The sequence below is a fragment of the Scyliorhinus canicula genome, chromosome 8 (assembly GCF_902713615.1).
Source record: "Scyliorhinus canicula chromosome 8, sScyCan1.1, whole genome shotgun sequence".
Taxonomy (NCBI): domain Eukaryota; kingdom Metazoa; phylum Chordata; class Chondrichthyes; order Carcharhiniformes; family Scyliorhinidae; genus Scyliorhinus; species Scyliorhinus canicula.
The window spans coordinates 121941903-121961495 of record NC_052153.1 but is presented as its reverse complement, the minus strand read 5'-3'; the positions used below and the strand labels follow the sequence as shown (position 1 = coordinate 121961495).

At 50.3% G+C, this 19593-nt stretch overlaps 1 protein-coding gene across 1 annotated transcript in view; it reads right to left on the bottom strand.

Annotated features, from left to right (window-relative positions):
* Positions 1-19593, bottom strand: part of pdzph1 (PDZ and pleckstrin homology domains 1) — a 103229-nt gene that overhangs the window by 44857 nt on the left and 38779 nt on the right. Inside the window, exon 5 of the mRNA XM_038805158.1 lies at positions 8939-9109. Within this exon, the coding sequence (XP_038661086.1) occupies positions 8939-9109 (171 nt within the window). The remainder of the gene's footprint in view (positions 1-8938; positions 9110-19593) is intronic.

Here is a 19593-nt window from a genome sequence, read left to right as displayed (position 1 = left end):
GGTGCTTGCTGGACTCCGGGAGCACGGAAAGTTTCGTCCACCCCTACACGGTAAGACGCTGCGTGCTCCCCATCCACCCAGTTAAACATAAAATTGAATTGGCCTCAGGTTCGCACTCTGTCCAAATCACCGGGTGCTGCATAGCGGACCTCACCGTCCAGGGGAGGGTTTTCAAAGACTTCAAACTCCTCATTCTCCCCCGCCTATGCGCTCCGGCACTCTTGGGCCTGGACTTCCAGTGCAACCTGCAGAGCTTGACCTTTCAATTCGGCGGCCCTATTCCTCCACGCTTCCGAAATCCGCCATTCCTCGGTGGAAAAGGAGGCTCAGGCCATAGTCGAAGCTGTGTGATATTGGAGGCACTATCTGGCCGGCAGGAGGTTTACCCTCCTCACAGACCAACGGTCAGTAGCTTTCATGTTCGACAATGCACAGAGGGGCAAGATCAAGAATGACAAGATCTTGCAGTGGCGGATCGAGTTGTCCACGTACAACTACGATATCTTGTATCGTCCTGGGAAGCTCAACGAGCCTTCCGATGCCCTATCCCGCGGTACCTGCGCCAGCGCGCAGATTGACCGCCTCCGCTCCCTACACACGGACCTCTGCCATCCAGGAGTCACCCGTTTCTACCATTTTATTAAGACCCACAACCTGCCCTACTCCATCGAGGAAGTCAGGACCGTCACTAGGGACTGCCACGTCTGCGCCGAGTGCAAACCGCACTTCTACCGCCCCGAACGAGCGCATCTGATCAAGGCATTCCGCCCCTTTGAACGTCTCAGTATAGACTTCAAGGGTCCCCTCCCCTCCAACAACCGTAACACGTATTTCTTGAGTGTTATCGACGAATACTCTCGCTTCCCTTTCGCCATTTCCTGTCCCGACATGACCACAACAACCGTCATAAAGGCCCTCCTATCCATCTTCTCCCTGTTCGGTTACCCCGCGTACATCCACAGCGACCGGGGGTCCTCTTTTATGAGTGACGAACTGCGTCAGTTCCTGCTGAGCAGGGGCATAGCCTCTAGCAGGTCGACCAGTTATAACCCCCGGGGTAACGGTCAGGTCGAGCGGGAGAATGACACCATTTGGAAGACCATTCTGCTGGCCCTATGGTCTAGAGATCTCCCTATTCCCCGTTGGCAAGAAGTCATTCCCGACGCCCTGCATTCAATCCGGTCTCTCCTCTGTACTACCACTAATCAAACACCTCATGAACGTCTTCTTGTTTTCCCCAGGAAGTCGTCCTCAGGATCCCCTCTCCCGACTTGGCTGGCCACCCCCGGGCCCATCTTTCTCCGGAAACATGTCCGACCCGTTGGTTGAGCGAGTCCAGTTACTCCACGCCAACCCGCAATATGCGTACGTGGAGTATCCCGACGGTCGGCAGGACACGGTCTCGCTTCGGGACCTGGCACCAGCCGGCGTGCGGCCTTCCCCCCCTACATCAACACCCCCCCTCCAACCCCAATTCCCCCCAGCGCCTCCCGTGCCCCCAGGACCCAGCGCACATGCCCCCTCTTCCCCGATTACAGCGTCTCCACCACTGGCACGGAGTACGGAGACACATCTACGACCAACGCTCCCGGAGGCAAGGACGACCATCGGCCCGATGTCACCGGCTCCACTGCGACGGTCCTCCAGAACACCACGGGCACCCGACAGGCTGATCGTCTCCATCTGATGCGGCCATGGGACTGTTTTTTGGACATTTTTATGTATTCTGTTGTTATTAGTAGTAGTATTGTTTTGCCACGAGCCAGTGGGCAGCCCATCCTTATCGATTTTCGCTGCTCATACCACCAGTCCTCGGACCCCCCCCCTCTCTTTCCCACTTACCCCCCCCCCCGCCTTCTTTCTCCACAAGGGGTGAATGTGGTTGTATGGATATGAGCACTGCCATTGGTGCAGAGCACTGGCTTCACATTGGCTCTGGCTGGTCATGTGCCTCTCGTCCAATTGGTTGGGACTAGTCATGTGACTGCTGTCCAATTGGTCGAGAGGCAAGTAGGCCCCGCCTCCGAAGTGGGGTATAAGTACCCAGAGTTCCCGGCAGTCGGCCATTCTCTGTAGTCGACTACCGGGCTAACAACTAGCTGATTAAAGCCACAGTTCGGATCCTAATCGTGTCTTGAGTCGAATTGATGGTACATCAATGACTGATCTCAGTGATACATCATCTGCGTCATACATGAGCATGTCATGTCTGTTAACCCTTCATGGTACAATATAGAGATGTGGATAACCTTCCCCGATTGTTGGCAGGCTGGGTGCAGGTGGTTAAGATGAACATTTTGCCAAGGTTTCTATTCTTGTGTTCTTGCTTTTTTGCCAAAAATATTTTTTTATGGGGGTGGAGAGGCTGATTTTGTTGTTTGTGTGGGCAAGGTAGCAAGGATTAGGAGGACGGTGCTCCAGAGAGCGTGACAATTGGCTCTAACAAACTTGTTGTACTACTAGTGAACACTGAGAAAGTGTGGACTGGAGCAGGGAGACGGAGGCATTGCAGGTGAAGATGGAGGCAGGTTTTTGTAAGGGGTCGGGGTTGTGGGCATTGGCAATGGCGCCACTTCTGTATGCCCTGGGAGGTATTCGGGGAGACCACGCTGAAATTATGGAGGCAATTTCGACAGCACTTTAAGTTGGGGGCAGGGCAGAAGTTGATACCGATTCGGGGGAACCATGAGTTTGAGCCTGGGAGGATGGATGCGAGGTTTCGAGGATGGGAGGAGTGAGGGATGGTGGAAATAAAGGATCTGTTCCTAAAAGGATGGTTTGCAAGCCTGCAGGGGTTGGGGGCGAAGTTTGGGGTGCCAAGAGGAGTGGGTTTGAGGTACATGCAGGCAATGAGATTTTGTGAAAAAGGTCTCTCCGATCTTTCCGGTGGTTCTGCCCTCCTGATTGCGGGAGGGGATGTTGTCGGTGATGGGGTTGGAAGGGGTGCTTGTCTCGGCGATTTATGGGAGGATTTTCGAGGAGGATAGGGCATCTCAGGAGGGGATTAAGGCCAAGTAGGAAGAGCAGCTGGGGATGGCACGGGAGGAGGGGCTGTGGTGTGAGGTGCTGCGAGGCTGGGGTTGAAGCAGGTAAATATGGTGCACAGAGAGCACCTGCCAAAGGTGAGGATGAGCCGGTTGTTTGAGGGGGTGGAGAATATTGTACGTGGTGTGGGAGGGGCCCAGCTAATCACGTACACATGTTCTGATCCTGCCTGAAGTTGGAGAAGTTTTGGGGGTCGTTCTTCTGCACCATGTCCGCAATTCTATAGATTCAGAGCCCAGTCCTCTGGATTTGCTGGAATTGCAGATGGGAGCGGGGGCAGATGTTTTCGCCTTTACCTCGTTGATAGCTCGCAGGTGGGTCCTGTTGGGGTGGAGATCAGCTTTTCCATCCTGTTCCTCGGTGTAGCTGGGGGAGCTAAAAAAATTCTTGTATTTGGAGAAGGTGAAAATTGCTCTGAGCAGGGCGAGTGAAGGGCTCCACAGCAGATGGGGTTTGTTTGTATTGCATTTTGGGGAGCTGGTTGCAGCCAACTGTTGGGGAGGGTGGAAGATGGGGAGGAGATTGGACCTGCGGTTTTGGTTTATCTTGGGTTGGGTTTATTTTGTAAATGTTATGTGTGTTATATGTTTAATTGTTAAAATGTTGAAATTTGAAAATTTGAATTAAAACATTTTTAAAATAAAAAACATAGCAATGCAGATAATGCTGACTTACTAAGCAATGGGCCTTACAAAAGCAGGTACGTTCACAAATATGCACTTGGACCCCATGTGCAGATCAGGTGTAGGATATTGCATCCGCATTTTTTTAAATCACAGAAATATTATTTTAAAAACAGATGGCTGAATTTTCCACAAAATTGACAAAAATGTAATTTTTGGTGAGAAAATGGAAGCAATTCCTGTCGGCCCTAGCGGTGCGATCCAGACTGCAATGTTCAGGAAATTGGAAAAGTTTTCTTTCCCCACATGAAAGGCGGTACGCCTGAGGTGCAAAGCATCTGATTCACCTGCCCAGACGGTCATCTGAGCATTTCAATGAAGGGGGCTCTACATTTAAACAGCTCCACAGCATTTGCTCTCACTCAAGCCAGCAGGCTGGCAGCGAGGAAACCAGTTCCTAGATTTTTGGAGGGGGTCCTCCAGCTGTTTGCTGCGTGCCGTGGAGGAGAGACAAACTACAGTATACCCTCAGGCTAGCAGGAGGCACTCCAGCAAGGTGAGGAATCTCGCCTGGGAGATGGTGCAGCACTGGTCAGTGCCAACAGCCTGACTAAGAGGATGGGTGTACAATACAGAAAAAAGATGAATGACCTACTCCGATCAGCAAAGGTAAGTGCTCCCTATCTCCTCTCTGCAATCCATTCTTCTATCGCCCCGGAATCTCACCTCAATCCCACCTTCCCCCACCTCACAGGGTCCCAGGACACCACGACCTCCCACCAGCATCCTCCAATCCCCCGGCATTCCTTATCATAACCCCTCCCTGCTTAGGCACAGTGTTCACACATGTCAGGTGTTATCGCCCTCTGATTCACCAGGCATCCAGATCACATTATCCCCATTTGTGTTCCTGCAGAAGAAGATCACCTACAACTGTCGTGTGCGAGTGAAAACTAGCATTGGGATGCCCTAGCTGAGAATCCTGACTCCGTACGAGGCGAGAGCTATGGAGCTCACAGGGGAGGAGTAGGGGTGGGTCTGCGAGAGAAAAGTGAGGAGTCACTGCACCTTCATGCAGGTGACAAGTCTCAAGTGAGTTCTGTTTAGTCTAAACCCTTGACCAGGCCATGTGCCAAAACTATGCCCTTTGCCTTGCAGGAACTGCAACCAAAGAGCCTGGCCTGTCCAGCAGTGCCATACTGCACACCCTTGACACCAACTCGGAGAAGGACATGGATGAAGTGTCACAGCTAAAAGTCGGACCATCCACCATCACAGAGACACTCACGTCAGTGGGAAAACTTAGTAGGTCACCGTCTGGTGAGCACCACACAGCTTCTGATGCACATCAGGTGGAGGTAGGAGCGTCCTAGGGATTGGACAGTTTGAGGTCTGTTGGATGATAGGACTCAGCTGTGCATCAGCCAGGTGTCGTGCCTCTGGACACGTTCCCCTCAGCTGCTGGAAATGCAAAGGTAGAGCTGGGAATTCCAGGAGGGGTTTTCAGCGACGCTCCTGCGACTTCAAGGCCTAATGGAGGAGATCCAGCGACTTCTGTTGTAGGAGATGTTTCCAGCAATGTGTGGTACCCAGGCCAACACTGTAAGCATGGTACGCGCAGTGGAAAGCCTGGGGCAAGAGCCATACCCATGATGGGAGGATTCCAAAGCATGGCTCAGCACTTGAGGACCATGGATGAGGGGTTCATCTCCATGGTGCAGACAATGGCAGCCTCCAGGACTGGCAACACCAGATGATGTTGAGGCTTCTGGATCTCACTCCAACTGACCCTCAGCCCCTGGAGTAACTCAGGGGCCCTCGAGCAACTGGAGGGAGGAGGATCCACTGGAGCACATCCTGGGGCCTTCTACCCAGTAGACCCTTGGAGTGACCAACCTATCTGAATCTCCTCTTCTTGCGACCGGTGCATCTCAGGTGCAGCGGGAAAAACAGGATTACTTAACAACGGCAACAATCTATCCCTCAATGTCAGCAAAACTAAAGAGCTGGTCATTGACTTCAGGAAGCAAAGTAATGTACACACCCCTGTCTGCATCGACAGGGCCAAGGTGGAGATGATTAACAGCTTCAAATTCCTAGGAGTGCACATCACCAAAAATCTGTCCTGGTCCACTCACGTCGACGCTGCCACCAAGAAAGCACAACAGCGCCTATACTTCCTCAGGAAACTAAGGACATTCGGCATGTCTACACTGACTCTTGCCAACTTTTACAGATGCACCATAGAAAGCATCCTATCGGGCTGCATCACAGCCTGGTATGGCAACTGCTCGGCCCAGGACCGCAAGAAACTTCAGAGTCGTGAACACAGCCCAGTCCAGCACACAAAACCTGCCTCCCATCCATTGACTCTATCTACACCTCCCACTGCCTGGGGAAAGAACCCTCAAATCAAAGACCCCTCCTACCCAGCTTACTCACTCTTCCAAGTTCTTCCATCGGGCAGGAGATACAAAAGTCTGAGAACAGGCATGAACAGATCCAAAAATAGCTTCTTCCCCGCTGATACCAGACTCCTAAATGACCCTCTTCTGGACTGACCTGATTAATACTACACTCCTATATGCTTCACCCGATGCCGGTGTCTATGTATTTACGTTGTGTACCTTGTGTTGCCCTATTATGTATTTTCTTTTTATTTTAATGTCTTTTCATGTACTAAATGATCTGTTTGAGCTGCTCACAGAAAAATACTTTTCACTGTACCTCGGTACACATGACAATAAACAATAAACAACACCAGATATAACAACAAAGATATGCCAGGGCCCTCCAGGTACTGGCCCTCCGGAGAATGGTTGCTAAGGGCATCTCGGTCAATAGGGCGTGGAAGGAAGCAGGCCTCCTTCACCTCTGCTGTGCATCATGGAACACACCTAGACGTAGTGTGAGGGTTTGTAAGTGTAATGGAGTAAGTGCAAGGGTGGCATGGTAGCACAGTGGTTAGCATTCGGGTTCAATTCCCGGCTCGGGTCACTGTCTGAGCGGAGTCTGCACATTATCCCCGTGTCTTTGTGGGTTTCCTCCGGCTGCTCCGGTTTCCTCCCACAAGTCCCGAGAGATATGCTTGTTAGGTGAACTGGACATTCTGAATTCTCCCTCTGTGTACCCGAACAGGCGCCGGATTTTGGCGACTTGGGGATTTTCACTCCATTGCAGTGTTAATGTAAGCCTACTTGTGACACAAGTAAAGATTATTGATTTTTAATGAATCATGGGGCAGCACGGTAGCATGGTGGTTAGCATAAATGCTTCACAGCTCCAGGGTCCCAGGTTCGATTCCCGGCTGGGTCACTGTCTGTGCGGAGTCTGCACATCCTCCCCGTGTGTGCGTGGGTTTCCTCCGGGTGCTCCGGTTTCCTCCCACAGTCCAAAGATGTGCGGGTTAGATGGATTGGCCAGACTAAATTGCCTTTAGTGTCCTAAAAAATAAGGTTAATGGGGGTTGTTGGGTTACTGGTATAGGTATATGTCGGCTTGAGTAGGGTGATCATTGCTCGGCACAACATCGAGGGCCGAAGGGCCTGTTCTGTGCTGTACTGTTCTAAAAAAAAATAGTGTGGACATGCGTAAAGTTAGGCGCAGTTAATTAGTGGTCACCATCAAAGAAATGTATGGCACAGCAAACTACCACAATGAGGGAAACCCTCTGGGGATTGTACTGATGGACCCACCACTGTTGAGGCAGTGGAAGCGTATCTTCAGGATGCCGATACACTGCTCGATCACATATCGAGTGGCACTGTGAGCCTCGCAGTACCGGACCTTTGCTGCAGTCTCTGGCCTCCGCACTGGCATCATCAGCCAAGACCTCGGCATATCCCTTGTCCCCTACAAGGAATTTCTGCAGCCTGGATGACCCTCGAAAATGCCAAGGATCTGCAATTGCCCGGGGATGCAACTATCATGCATGTTTCCTGGAAAACATGTACACACGTGCATGAATCTCATCTGGTGGTCACACACCAGCTGCGCGCTGAGGGAGTGTTGTTGAAGGGGACTCGCTGATACCACAGGGCGCATACAGCGATATGGGTGCAGCCGATTGACCCCTGCACCTGTTGCAGACCTGTTATGGTGCCAAATCCCGTAGTCCTCTTGCCTTGTTGGTCCAGGTTGAAATGAATAAAGCCCAAAGCCCTTGCATAGAGCATATCCGTGGCCTGCGAGATGGCACACAGGTCACCCGTAAACCCCTGGAATTACCCCATTGCATAGAGATTGAGGGCGGCCATGTTCTTTACAGCCACAAGGAGTCGCTGTCCTCCACTACCACGTTGTACCAAGTCGGCAAGGATGTGACACAGGTGCCGCACAGTCACCCTGGTAAGGCAGAGCCTCTCGATCCCATGTACCCAAGAGTTGAGCCCTGAGTATTCATCCCGTTTGAGACTGTGGGCAGCTGACATTTTTAAGGCTTAACTCGTGACGGCATGATTCTCAGGAAAGTTAGAGGGCACAATTGTTTTCTGCTTCAGGGATAGGCAAAGCTAATAGGCACCCACCGTACTCCGTCTGCATCATTCAGGGATCAGTTAAGACTCCTAGAGTGCCACTGCAGTGTTGTTGCCACTCATTATGTGCCCCCCGCCCCCCTCAAACCTCCACTGCCCCCCAGGCTGGGCACTGTGTTGCCTTCTCTACCAGGGTCTCATCCACCCAGGTCATTAGGCCCGTCTCCTTGTCTCTCATCATACCCCATTCCCACCCCATTTGGCCTACAGCCACCACCCCATACCACAGTGATCAGACTAAGGCAGCCCTCAAAGAAAGTTTAACCAACAAAGGCAGCAGACATCAGGACCTCGCACACCAACAGTGACCCCCATTCTGGAAATCCCCAAACAGCCTCCCCCTCATCAGAGCTCACCAGGCGGGTTCTGGACCCCCTGATGCAAGGTGGAGAGAGTGCTGCTCATCTCCTTCCCCCCTCTCGGAGGTCACAAAGCCTGCTTATTCGTGCCAGACCGATGTCACACCTGGGAAGTTGAAATGAGGGCTGAAGATGCAATGTTAACAAAGCTAAGTATTACATAATGGATTCAAATTCATGCAAATGAGGTTCTCACCCTTACAGAGCATGAACCTGATTGCTTCATCGGAGAGGGCCTGGGAAGATCGCGTTCCATCGCCGTAAATCCCCAAATCGTGAGATTTAGCAGCCATTATGAAATTTGCACCCGTGGCCCGCTAAATCCTGCCATAGTATTTGCTTTAATAAATATCATAAAATTGTGTAAATGTATTACTTGCTGTAGGTCGTGTTCTCTTCCCAAGACGATGGGGATTGTTGTCAGAGTTGACATCATCACCTCTGAAAATCCAGGAAGTAGCATTAAAAGTCTCAGTATAAATTCCCCTTTGCTCACTCTCAGCCCGGACTTGGGCCAGATCCCCGGAACATGCCTCCTCTGCGTTTACTGCACACCATAAGGAGAAAACAGAAATAACCATAAAAAGTGCATATAAATGACCTTCATAATAATGTCTTAGTGATCACAATCTTGAATTATCTCTCCCTAAATTATGAACCCACAATTTATTCGAGGGCAAAGACAAATAATTGGAACAGTCAATACTTTACATTAATTTTGGATGCACATTTCATTATTTGAATTTAGTGCATGTAAATAACCTATATAATCATGAGAATCCTCAACGAAAATCATCTCCAAAATCTTTACCATATTACGTTTTCATTCGTGGCTGCATGTTCTGAAGGATATCATTCTATGTCAGGAATATGCATTCATGGGAAATGAAAATGAAAATGAAAAATGAAAATCGCTTTATTGTCACGAGTAGGCTTCAATGAAGTTACTGTGAAAAGCCCCTAGTCGCCACATTCCGGCGCCTGTCCTGGGAGGCTGGTACGGGAATCGAACCGTGCTGCTGGCCTGCTTGGTCTGCTTTATAAGCCAGCGATTTAGCCTTGTGAGCTAAACCAGCCCCAGGAAATGTTTGATATCTTAAATCATCAACAAGAAACGTGGGTGAGGGGAGCTGGACTATACAGTGGGAGAAATTTACCGGCCTTTTCGTCCCCGACTTGTTGACGTGACAAGGCTGTTGAATCTTGTGAGAAGCCTCTCGCAAGATTCACGACGCTTGAGACGTCTTGCGAAATTAAACCAAACTTTGTGTGCTGTCATGATCTGGAACTCGCCCTCACTGGGCGCAATCTAGATAAGAATATGGCTCGTTTAAGTATGTCGATGCCATAATCTCCCGGGGCCTTGTAACTAACAACCTCCCCAGAGGTCTCCACTGGGCACCGTTTAGTACTGGTCCCCACAAACCTGGACCAAGTCATAATGGCACATGGTGGGGCATAGGGAGGTGGGGGGGTGGGGGGGGTGGGAGTGTCTGCCAGGCCATTAGTGACCTCTGGGTGGTTGATCTCTGGGCAGGGTGGTACCCTGGCACTCTTGCTGGCACTCAGGCACCATGGCATTACCAGGCTGACAAGGGCACTGCTAGGGTGCCACCTGGCAGTGCCTGGGTGCCAGGTTGCCTGTGCCAGGGGTCAGGCCTGGGATGCCTTGCCCTTAAGAGGTGGGTGAGGGGGTCTAAACGACCCCAGAATAGGTACGATGGATGCACTGAGGAGGGGGGGGGGGAACTGGTCTGGAGGCCATGGTGGGGATGCTGAGGAGGCGTCGAACGGTCAGTGCTACCTTTAAAAATGCTGCCCGATCCACGAGTGCTCTTCCTGAGCTCAGCTCATCAGTGCAGGAAATCATGTAAGTGCAGCCTCAATGGGGCATTCCCCGCCGAGGTCAATAAATAATAAAGTGCCGTTGAATAGTGGGGTATCTCCTGGTGCTGCAGCTGCTGAGAAACACCCCACTAAATATGCCCAGAAACGGACTCTGATTTTTTTAACCCCTGTTAAATCGCACCCATTGAGTTAGCACACAGATCTTTGCATCCAGTTTGATCTGAAGGGGATGAGACAGTCCATTCTCTGAAAACAATAAATATCTGGGACTGGATTCTCCACAGCCCCGTGCCAAAATTCCATTTTGCGCAGGGGCGGAAAATCCAATTTGGTGCTGAAATCGGGCCCAGAGCCGGTTCGGCAATTCTCCGGGCCCCGGAAATCGGCGCGTGCTTGTAGCACTCCACACGGCTGGGGCGCCATTGCCAGAGGGCCGCCCAGCGATCCTCTGCTCCCGACCGGCCGAGTTCCCGACGGCATGGAACTAACATGCTATGGCCAGTCGTGATTCTCGCGTGGTGATTGCGGACTCAGTCCGTGGCCGCCCTGATGGGGCGGCGGGAGAAATCAGGCACTGGGGGGGGCCTTATGGGCGGCCAGGGGAGAGATCGGGCTGGATGGATCCTGGCGCGCGGCTGATCTTCCTACATCTTCCAGATGCCTCCACGGTCCGAGTCTGCCATGGCGCTCGGCGCAGCCGCTGGAGGCTGCTGCCATGCTGACTTGAAACCGGAAGTACGGGGGCCCATATCCATGACCAAAGCTGTGTGAAGCACTCCAGGTCCTTGCTAGCCCCCTGAAGGTAAGTGAATCGGCTTGTATTTTTTTCAGTAAACTCGGGAGTGCAATGCCAGCGTTTGTACGCCGGCATGGGGACATAGCCCCATTTTGGGAGAATCCAGCCTCCTATGTGTAATGTCTGTCTGCGATCCTTTCCCAGTGAGCACGAAGCTATAGCACAAAATTAGACACAAACTGACTTTACATTGATAGCCCAGACAGAAAATCCATATGAATGGTTGGGTTAACACACTGAAATAATTGTTCCAAGTCATGGATACGCTGTTGCTATGAAGGTTCAAAGTCATTCAAGGTCACGGACACACAAGTGCATATTGAGTTATTGGATTTAATGTATTTAAAGGATTACTGCTCCATGTGATTTTAAAAGTGCAGATAGCTCAGGTTTCAGAACATGTTGAAGCCATAAATGGTAAATGTGTCAGGTGACTGTCAAATATGGAAATATTTCTCACACCAGCTAACCAGGATATATACTTCCTCCGCTCAATATTTTGGGAAAAGGAAAATCCATTAAGCAAGAATTAAACTATTAAACAAAGATCCTATGAAGTAATTGTAAAATCAAAAAAACGGTACAGGTTGTGTATCTCAATATATGTAGCATTGAGCAAGTAGAAAGAGCATGTCTGGGCATTGCACCTTTTTTCAGTCTGGGGAGTGGGGCAACTGTTCCCTGGTGCATTCTCCATGGCAACACCTTGACCAATCAGAGCCGACTTGTCTTTTTGGAATTTGACTGTGTTTCCTGCATATTGAGCCTGGTGTATCATGACGCCATTCGATGAGACAGAGTAGGCAGTGGCCAGGACCAAAGTTTGTGCAGCTGTCATCATCACAGTTAGGCGACAAGGTCGTTTTAATGTGCGCGCAGAGTAGAATTGTGAATGTATGAATTTTTAATCATCCAAAACAAATTTGGTTCTACAATAAATTCTCATTCTTCTTGATAGAACGAGTGTTGGAATTGAGAGTTAAGAAGGTTGATCCTAGGCATGTGATTTAGCAGCTGAAAACACAGGTGGCAATTTAAGCAATGAAGAATGCCAAAGAGGCAGGAGTTCTGATCACACAAAAGGAGGCCAGCAACACCCCACCTGCCTGCATCTCCCTTACAACCCACTCTCCACCAAACCTCAACACATGTATTGTCCTCTTTCGCCAGGGGCCTTGCACATACAAGCCATCAGCTACAGAACCCCACATAGAACCCATTTCCCAACATTTCACTATGTCCTTTCTGCGCCCCCCAGGATAAGGGTTATTATCTGGAGCGCTGCTGCAATGTCCATGTATGTCCGTGACATGTCTGCCTGTGACGGGACTCTCCTGTCCTTTTGAACTCCTCCCACCTTTATAATAATCTTTATTCTCACAAGTAGGCTGACATTAACACTGCAATGAAGTTACTGTGAAAAGCCCCTAGTTGCCACATTCCAGTGTCTGTTCGGATACACAGAGGGAGGATTCACAACGTTCAAATTACCTCACAGCACGGGACTTGTGGGAAGAAACCGGAGCACCTGGAGGAAACCCGCACAGACACAGGGAGAACGGGCAGAATCCTCACAGACTGCGACCCAAGCCGGGAATCGAACCTGGGACCCTGGTAATTTGAACATTCTGAATTCTCCCTCGGTGTACCCGACCCTGGTGCTGTGAAGCAACAGTGCTAACCATTGTGCTCCCGTGCTACCCATACCTAACACTGGCGCATCTCATGGGCAGCAGGTAGAACAAAGTGACACATTGTCACCTGTGACACCCAAAGTTCGGCTGGGCCTATTGAGGTCCAGACCCTGCAGAGGATGGCTGCCAAGATGATCACAGGGCAGGCGGTGAGACAGACAGCAGGCTGTCTCCACTTCTGATGCGCTGTCTGGGGTGATATCTAGAAGGAGCGCGAGGCCGCATAAGAAAAGGAAGATAGACAACATTTAAGTTGGTATGGGTGTAGTAGATGGAAGATAGGGGTTGAGACACACCATTGTACATAGTCACCATTAAATACTTTTGCACCACCAGTCCAACCTGCCTCTAACCTCTGTCTGACATGTGAGAAGGATAGTCTGGGGCTGGGTATTGTGCGTTTGCTGGATGGGAAGGGGTGTACGTGCGTGTGGTGGAGCAGGGTGCCCATGACATATGAATGTCCACATGGTGACACCCTCAGCGCAGGGCATGGCGGCAGCAATATGAGCCCACCTTGTATGGCAGCATCCCCCCCCACCACATCTTCCCCGCCCCCCCCCCCCGCCCCCCCTCCCCATACCCCACCCCCCATCCCAAGATATATGGGCTCATGAGAAGGAAGGATTTGCCGGCACGGGATCACCCAGGTGGACAGTGGAATGTGATCCTAAAGGCTGGAGTCAGAGTTTGTCAAACAATAAGGAGCACCAGAGCTCATCTCACAGCGAGTCACCATCATCCTCCATCATGTGGACATGACCCGCTGTTACTGCCTGCCCAGGGCCAACACCCTGTCGTGATGCTGGGATAACCCTCAGGATGGTGGAAGGGGAGCTCATAGTGGGAAGGAATGGAAGGTGGAGTGGAGGAACAAGGGAAGATAGAGTGAAGGAACAAGGGAGAGGGAAGATGGAATGAAGGACCGAGGGAGAGGAATGGTGGAATAAAGCACCACGGGGTCAAAGGACCAAGGGAGAAGGGCCCTGGATCACAGATGAGGTGGCCTGCCTTGCCATCTCCAGCTCCCTGCCTGGATCCTCCTGGACATCATACTCATCATGCTAGTTAGATGAAGCCTGCCATTCTTCCTCCTCCTCCAGCAGGCCACCCCTCTTCTGCACGATGTTATCCAGTACCTAGCAGGCCACCAGTACGCTCAAGACCATCTTGGAGCTACATTGAAGTGCCCCACCAGAGCGGTCCAGGCATCGAACGTGCAGCTTGAGCACCCCGACGCACCACTTAATGACGCTCCTGGTTGCTGCATGAGCATCATTATAACGGTTCTGTGCCACGGTCTAGGGCCTTTACACAGGCATCTCTGGCCACGACCTCAGTGGGTAACCATTGTTGCCGAATAGCCTACACCATACAGGAGGGAGAACCACAAAGGTGCCCGTGAACCCACGAGTGCGCCAGGATGTTTACGTCGTGCACGCTGACTGGATATCAGGCACAGATATGCATGATGTGCAGCTAGTAGTCACACACCAATTGCAAAATCAGGGAGTGGAACGCCTTCCTATTGAAGGGGACCCCCTGTCAAATCGGTACTTGGAGGGCGACATGCATGCCACCTTCTGAACTTGGGGCATTCCAACAATGGTGGCAAATCCTGCTGCCTGGGCATCTTGTTGAGCCTGGTCCAGGTTAAAGGCATGTCGATGCCCGGCTGCATAGGGCACCCATCACATTGCGGATGCACCCGTGTGCGGACGTTTGCAATATCCCACACGTTTGGTCTCCACCCAAGCCCTGGAATAAGCCAGAGGCATAAAGGTTCAGGGTGACCGTCACCTTGACAGCTACCAGGAGTAGGTATCCTCTTCCAAACCTCCACGGTGCCAAGTGCACCATCATCTGGTGCAGTCTCCATGGTGAGCTGGAGTCAGCATTGACACAAGCGGTCTGGCAGTTCCTTGAAGGACAGGTGCCGCCGGTATACACGTGGCCTGATGCGGCCCCTCCTTCGCACCTTCTCCTCAGCCTGTTGGACGGCCAGCACCTGAGCCTCACCATCTGGCCCCTGCTCTTCTGGGGCAGGCTCCTGTTGTGCAGGATCATCCCTGGGCTGGTCCGGGTGCTCTGGCAGCTGCGGCCAAGTAGATAGCGAGCATAGCTGGCTGTAGTCCGGTATCTCAGTAACTCGCTCCTCCACCATCACCCCATTTATATTTTATCAATTAATTTTATTTTCTTCCATTGATCTGTGGGTGGAGGGGGCAGAGACGAGAGAATGTTAGAAAAATCAGGATACCCTTGACCAGGTTACATGATCACCCTGAGCTGTACTGCTGCAGCACCCTTAACGTGCTTCTCCCCCCCTGCACCCCTCGACCCACCACTTCGATATGATGTCATCTGCACTGCACCCTGTCTCCTTCAGTGAGTGGCACCTGGCCTGTGATGTGGGGAGGCTCTAATCTCACCACCTTTCACTGTCAACAAGGGTACCAGAGGCTGCCGCAACAATAGGCTCTGTGGCCCTTGTTCTATTTCTCCAGTGGGGCCCACTGTGTTATCCCGCCAGCAGGGTGGCAACTAGTTGTGTGGTGGAGATGGTCAACCTGTGCTGCCAGTCACCTACATGTTGTGAGGCTTGTGTTCAGGCAGGTCATACAGATGGGGGTGAGCAATGGATAGGTGTTTTTGCCGGTAGCTTAGGTGTAGTTTGATATGGAGCCTGTATGGTACACACAGGTTGTGAGAGAGAGCTGGTCATGTTTCCTGGCCGGGGAAGGACGGATGGGATCAGAGGCACAGAGGACAGGCCGGGCTTGGAGACATCTGTGTCCAACCCACCTCCTGTGCCTCTATTATCACCCCTTCCACTTCCTCCCAGAACCAGGGTCCCCTTTGTTCTCACTTTTCATCCCACCAGCCTCCGCATGTAAAGAATCATCCTCTGTCAGTTTTGCCAACTCCAGTATGCTGTCACCATTAAACACATCTTCCACTCACTCCCCCGGTCAGCATTCCACAGGGACTGTTCCCTCCGGTATACCCTGGTCCACTCCTCCATCACCCCCAACACCTTACCTTCTTCTCACGGCAATTGCAGAAGGTGTAACACTTGCTCCTTGACCTCCTCCCTGCACACCATCCAAGGGCTTAAACACTGCTTTTAGGTGAGCCTCCTTTTTTTAAGTGCACCTCCTTCAATCCAAGCTATTGTGCATTTACTGTTCCAAATGCAGTCTACTCTACATTGGGGAGATTAAACACAGAGTGGGTGACCGCTCTGCAGAACACCTTCAGTCTGTCAGCAAGCAGGACCCTAACCTTCCTGTTGTTTGCCATTTCAACTCACCATCCTGCTCTCATGTCCACATGTCGACTCTTGGCCTGATGCAGTGTTCCAGTGAAGCCCAGCGCAAACTGGAGGAACAGCACCTCATCTTCCGATTCGGCACGTTACAGCCTTCTGGACTTAATACTGATTTCAACAACTTCCGACTGTGAACTCGCTCCTCCTCCTTCACCCCATTTATATTTTATGAATTAATTTTATTTTCTTCCATCGATCTGTTTTTTCCGCACCATTTCCCCCTCCCCCCACCCCACTCGGACCATCTGTTCCCTGTTCCAGCTTGTCCTTTGACACACTACTCACCTTTGTTCTGCTATTAACAAATTCTGATCTCTTACTGTGCCACTTTCAGAACCCAGGTAGATAATGAGCATACAAAAGGGACAATGCTGGAAAATCTCAGCAAGTCTGGCAGCATCTGTAGGGAGAGGAAAGAGCTAACGTTTCGAGTCCGATGACTCTTTGTCAAAGCTAACAGACAGAGAGAGTGGGAAATATTTATACTGTGGAGTGAGAATGAAAGATGAGTCATAGCCACAGAAACCCAGGGAAACCGGGTGCTAATGGCCACAGAAACCAAGGGGAAAGAGTGTTAATGGCAGTCTCCAGAGAGGACAAAAGATGTGAAAGGTCAAACAGCAGGGAAACTAACATCAAAGAATGAATTGTAGGTGTGGGGGGAGGGGAAGGGGGAAGCAAAGAGGGGAAAGGTGCAGGAAAGAAAGAAATGGTAAAAGACAGTTAAAATGAAATTAAAACAAATGGTTGAGGTGGAGCTGATTATCTGAAGTTGTTGAATTCGATGTTCAGGCCGGAAGGCTGTAGCGTGCCTAACCGGAAGATGAGATGTTGTTCCTCCAGTTTGCGTTGCGCTTCACTGGAACATTGCAGCAGGCCAAGAACAGACATGTGGGCATGGGAGCAGGGTCTTTTGTTAAAATGGCAAGCAACAGGAAGGTCAGGATCCTGAATGCGCACAGACCAAAGATGCTCAGCAAAGCGATCACCCAGTCTGTGTTTGGTCTCTCCGATATAGAGGAGACCACATTGGGAGCAGCGAATGCAATAGACCAGATTGAAAGAGGTGCAAGTGAAACGCTGCTTAACCTGGAATGAGTGTTTTGGGCCTGGGATGTTAAGCATGGAAGAGGTAAAGGGGCAGGTGTTACACCTTCTGCGATTGCCATGGGTGATGGGAGAGGTACTGGGTATGGTGGAGGAGTAGACTAGATTGTCTCGGAACGGTCTCTGCGGAATGCTGACAGAGGGAGTGAAGGGAAGATGTGTTTGGTGGTGTCTGGACTACAGCTCTTCACACCCTACACCCTGTTAGGATTCCATCCCTTTCTCTCAACTCCTTTGCCTCCGTCGCATTTGTTCCAACGATGCCACTTTCCAAAATGGTGCTTCGAAAATGTGTTCCTTCTTCCTCGACCGTGATTTCCCACCTACAGTGGGATCATTCCATTCCATTCCACCATTCAATGAGATCATGGCTGATCTTTTGTGGACTCAGCTCCACTTTCCGGCCCGATCACCATAACTCTTAATCCCTTTGTTCTTCAAAAAACTATCTATCTTTACCTTAAAAACATTTAATGAAGGAGCCTCAACTGCTTCACTGGGCAAGGAATTCTATAGATTCACAACCCTTTGGGTGAAGAAGTTCCTCCTAAACTCAGTCCTAAATCTACTTCCCCTTATTTTGAGGCTATGCCCCCTAGTTCTGCTTTCACCCACCAGTGGAAACAACCTGCCCGCATCTATCCTATCTATTCCCTTCATAATTTTATATGTTTCTATAAGATCCCCCCTCATCCTTCTAAATTCCAACGAGTACAGTCCCAGTCTACTCAACCTCTCCTCGTAATCCAACCCCTTCAGCTCTGGGATTAACCTAGTGAATCTCCTCTGCACACCCTCCAGTGCCAGTACATCCTTTCTCAAGTAAGGAGACCAAAACTGAACACAATACTCCAGGTGTGGCCGCACTAACACCTTATACAATTGCAGCATAACCTCCCTACTCTTAAACTCCATCCCTCTAGCAATGAAGGCCAAAATTCCATTTGCCTTCTTAATCACCTGTTGCACCTGTAAACCAACTTTCTGTGACTCATGCACGAGCACACCCAAGTCTCTCTGCACAGCAGCATGCTTTAATATTTTATCATTTAAATAATAATCCCGTTTGCTGTTATTCCTACCAAAATGGATAACCTCACATTTGTCAACATTGTATTCCATCTGCCAGACCCTAGCCAATCTTAACCTATCCAAATCCCTCTGCAGACTTCCAGTATCCTCTGCACTTTTTGCTTTACCACTCATCTTAGTGTCGTCTGCAAACTTGGACACATTGCCCTTGGTCCCCAACTCCAAATCATCTATGTAAATTGTGAACAATTGTGGGCCCAACACGGATCCCTGAGGGACACCACTAGCTACTGATTACCAACCAGAGAAACACCCATTAATCCCCACTCTTTGCTTTCTATTAATTAACCAATCCTCTATACTACTTTACCCTTAATGCCATGCATCTTTATCTAATGCAGCAACCTTTTGTGTGGCACCTTGTCAAAGGCTTTCTGGAAATCCAGATATACCACATCCATTGGCTCCCCGTTATCTACTGCACTGGTAATGTCCTCAAAAATTTCCACTAAATTAGTTAGGCACGACCTGCCCTTTATGAACCCATGCTGTGTCTGCCCAATGGGACAATTTCTATCCAGATGCCTCGCTATTTCTTCCTTGATGATAGATTCCAGAATCTTGCCTACTACTGAAGTTAAGCTCACTGGCCTATAATTACCCGCTTTCTGCCTACCTCCTTTTTTAAACAGTGGTGTTACATTTGCTCATTTCCAATCCACCGGGACCACCCCAGAGTCTAGTGAATTTTGGTAAATTATCATTAGTGCATTTGCAATTTCCCTAGCCATCTCTTTTAGCACTCTGGGATGCATTCCATCAGGGCCAGGAGACTTATCTACCTTTAGCCCCATTAGCTTGCCCATCACTACCTCCTTAGTGATAACAATCCTCTCAAGGTCCTCACCTGTCATAGCCTCATTTCTATCAGTCACTGGCATATTTTTTGTGTCTTCCACTGTGAAGACTGACCCTTTTTTCCCTTTTTGAATAATGCTACCACATTGGCTATCATCCAGTTGTCCGGCACCTCTCCTGGGGCCAGAGACAAATTGAAAATTATTGCCATGTCCCGACTATTTCCTCCCTCAGCAGCCTGGGATACATTTCATCTGGCCTTGGAGATTTGTCTACTTTTAAGCCTGTCAGACCACTCAGAACCTCCTCTCTGTCTACATTAATCTCTAGTCCTTCTCCCTGATTTCTATCCCACGCTATCCCTC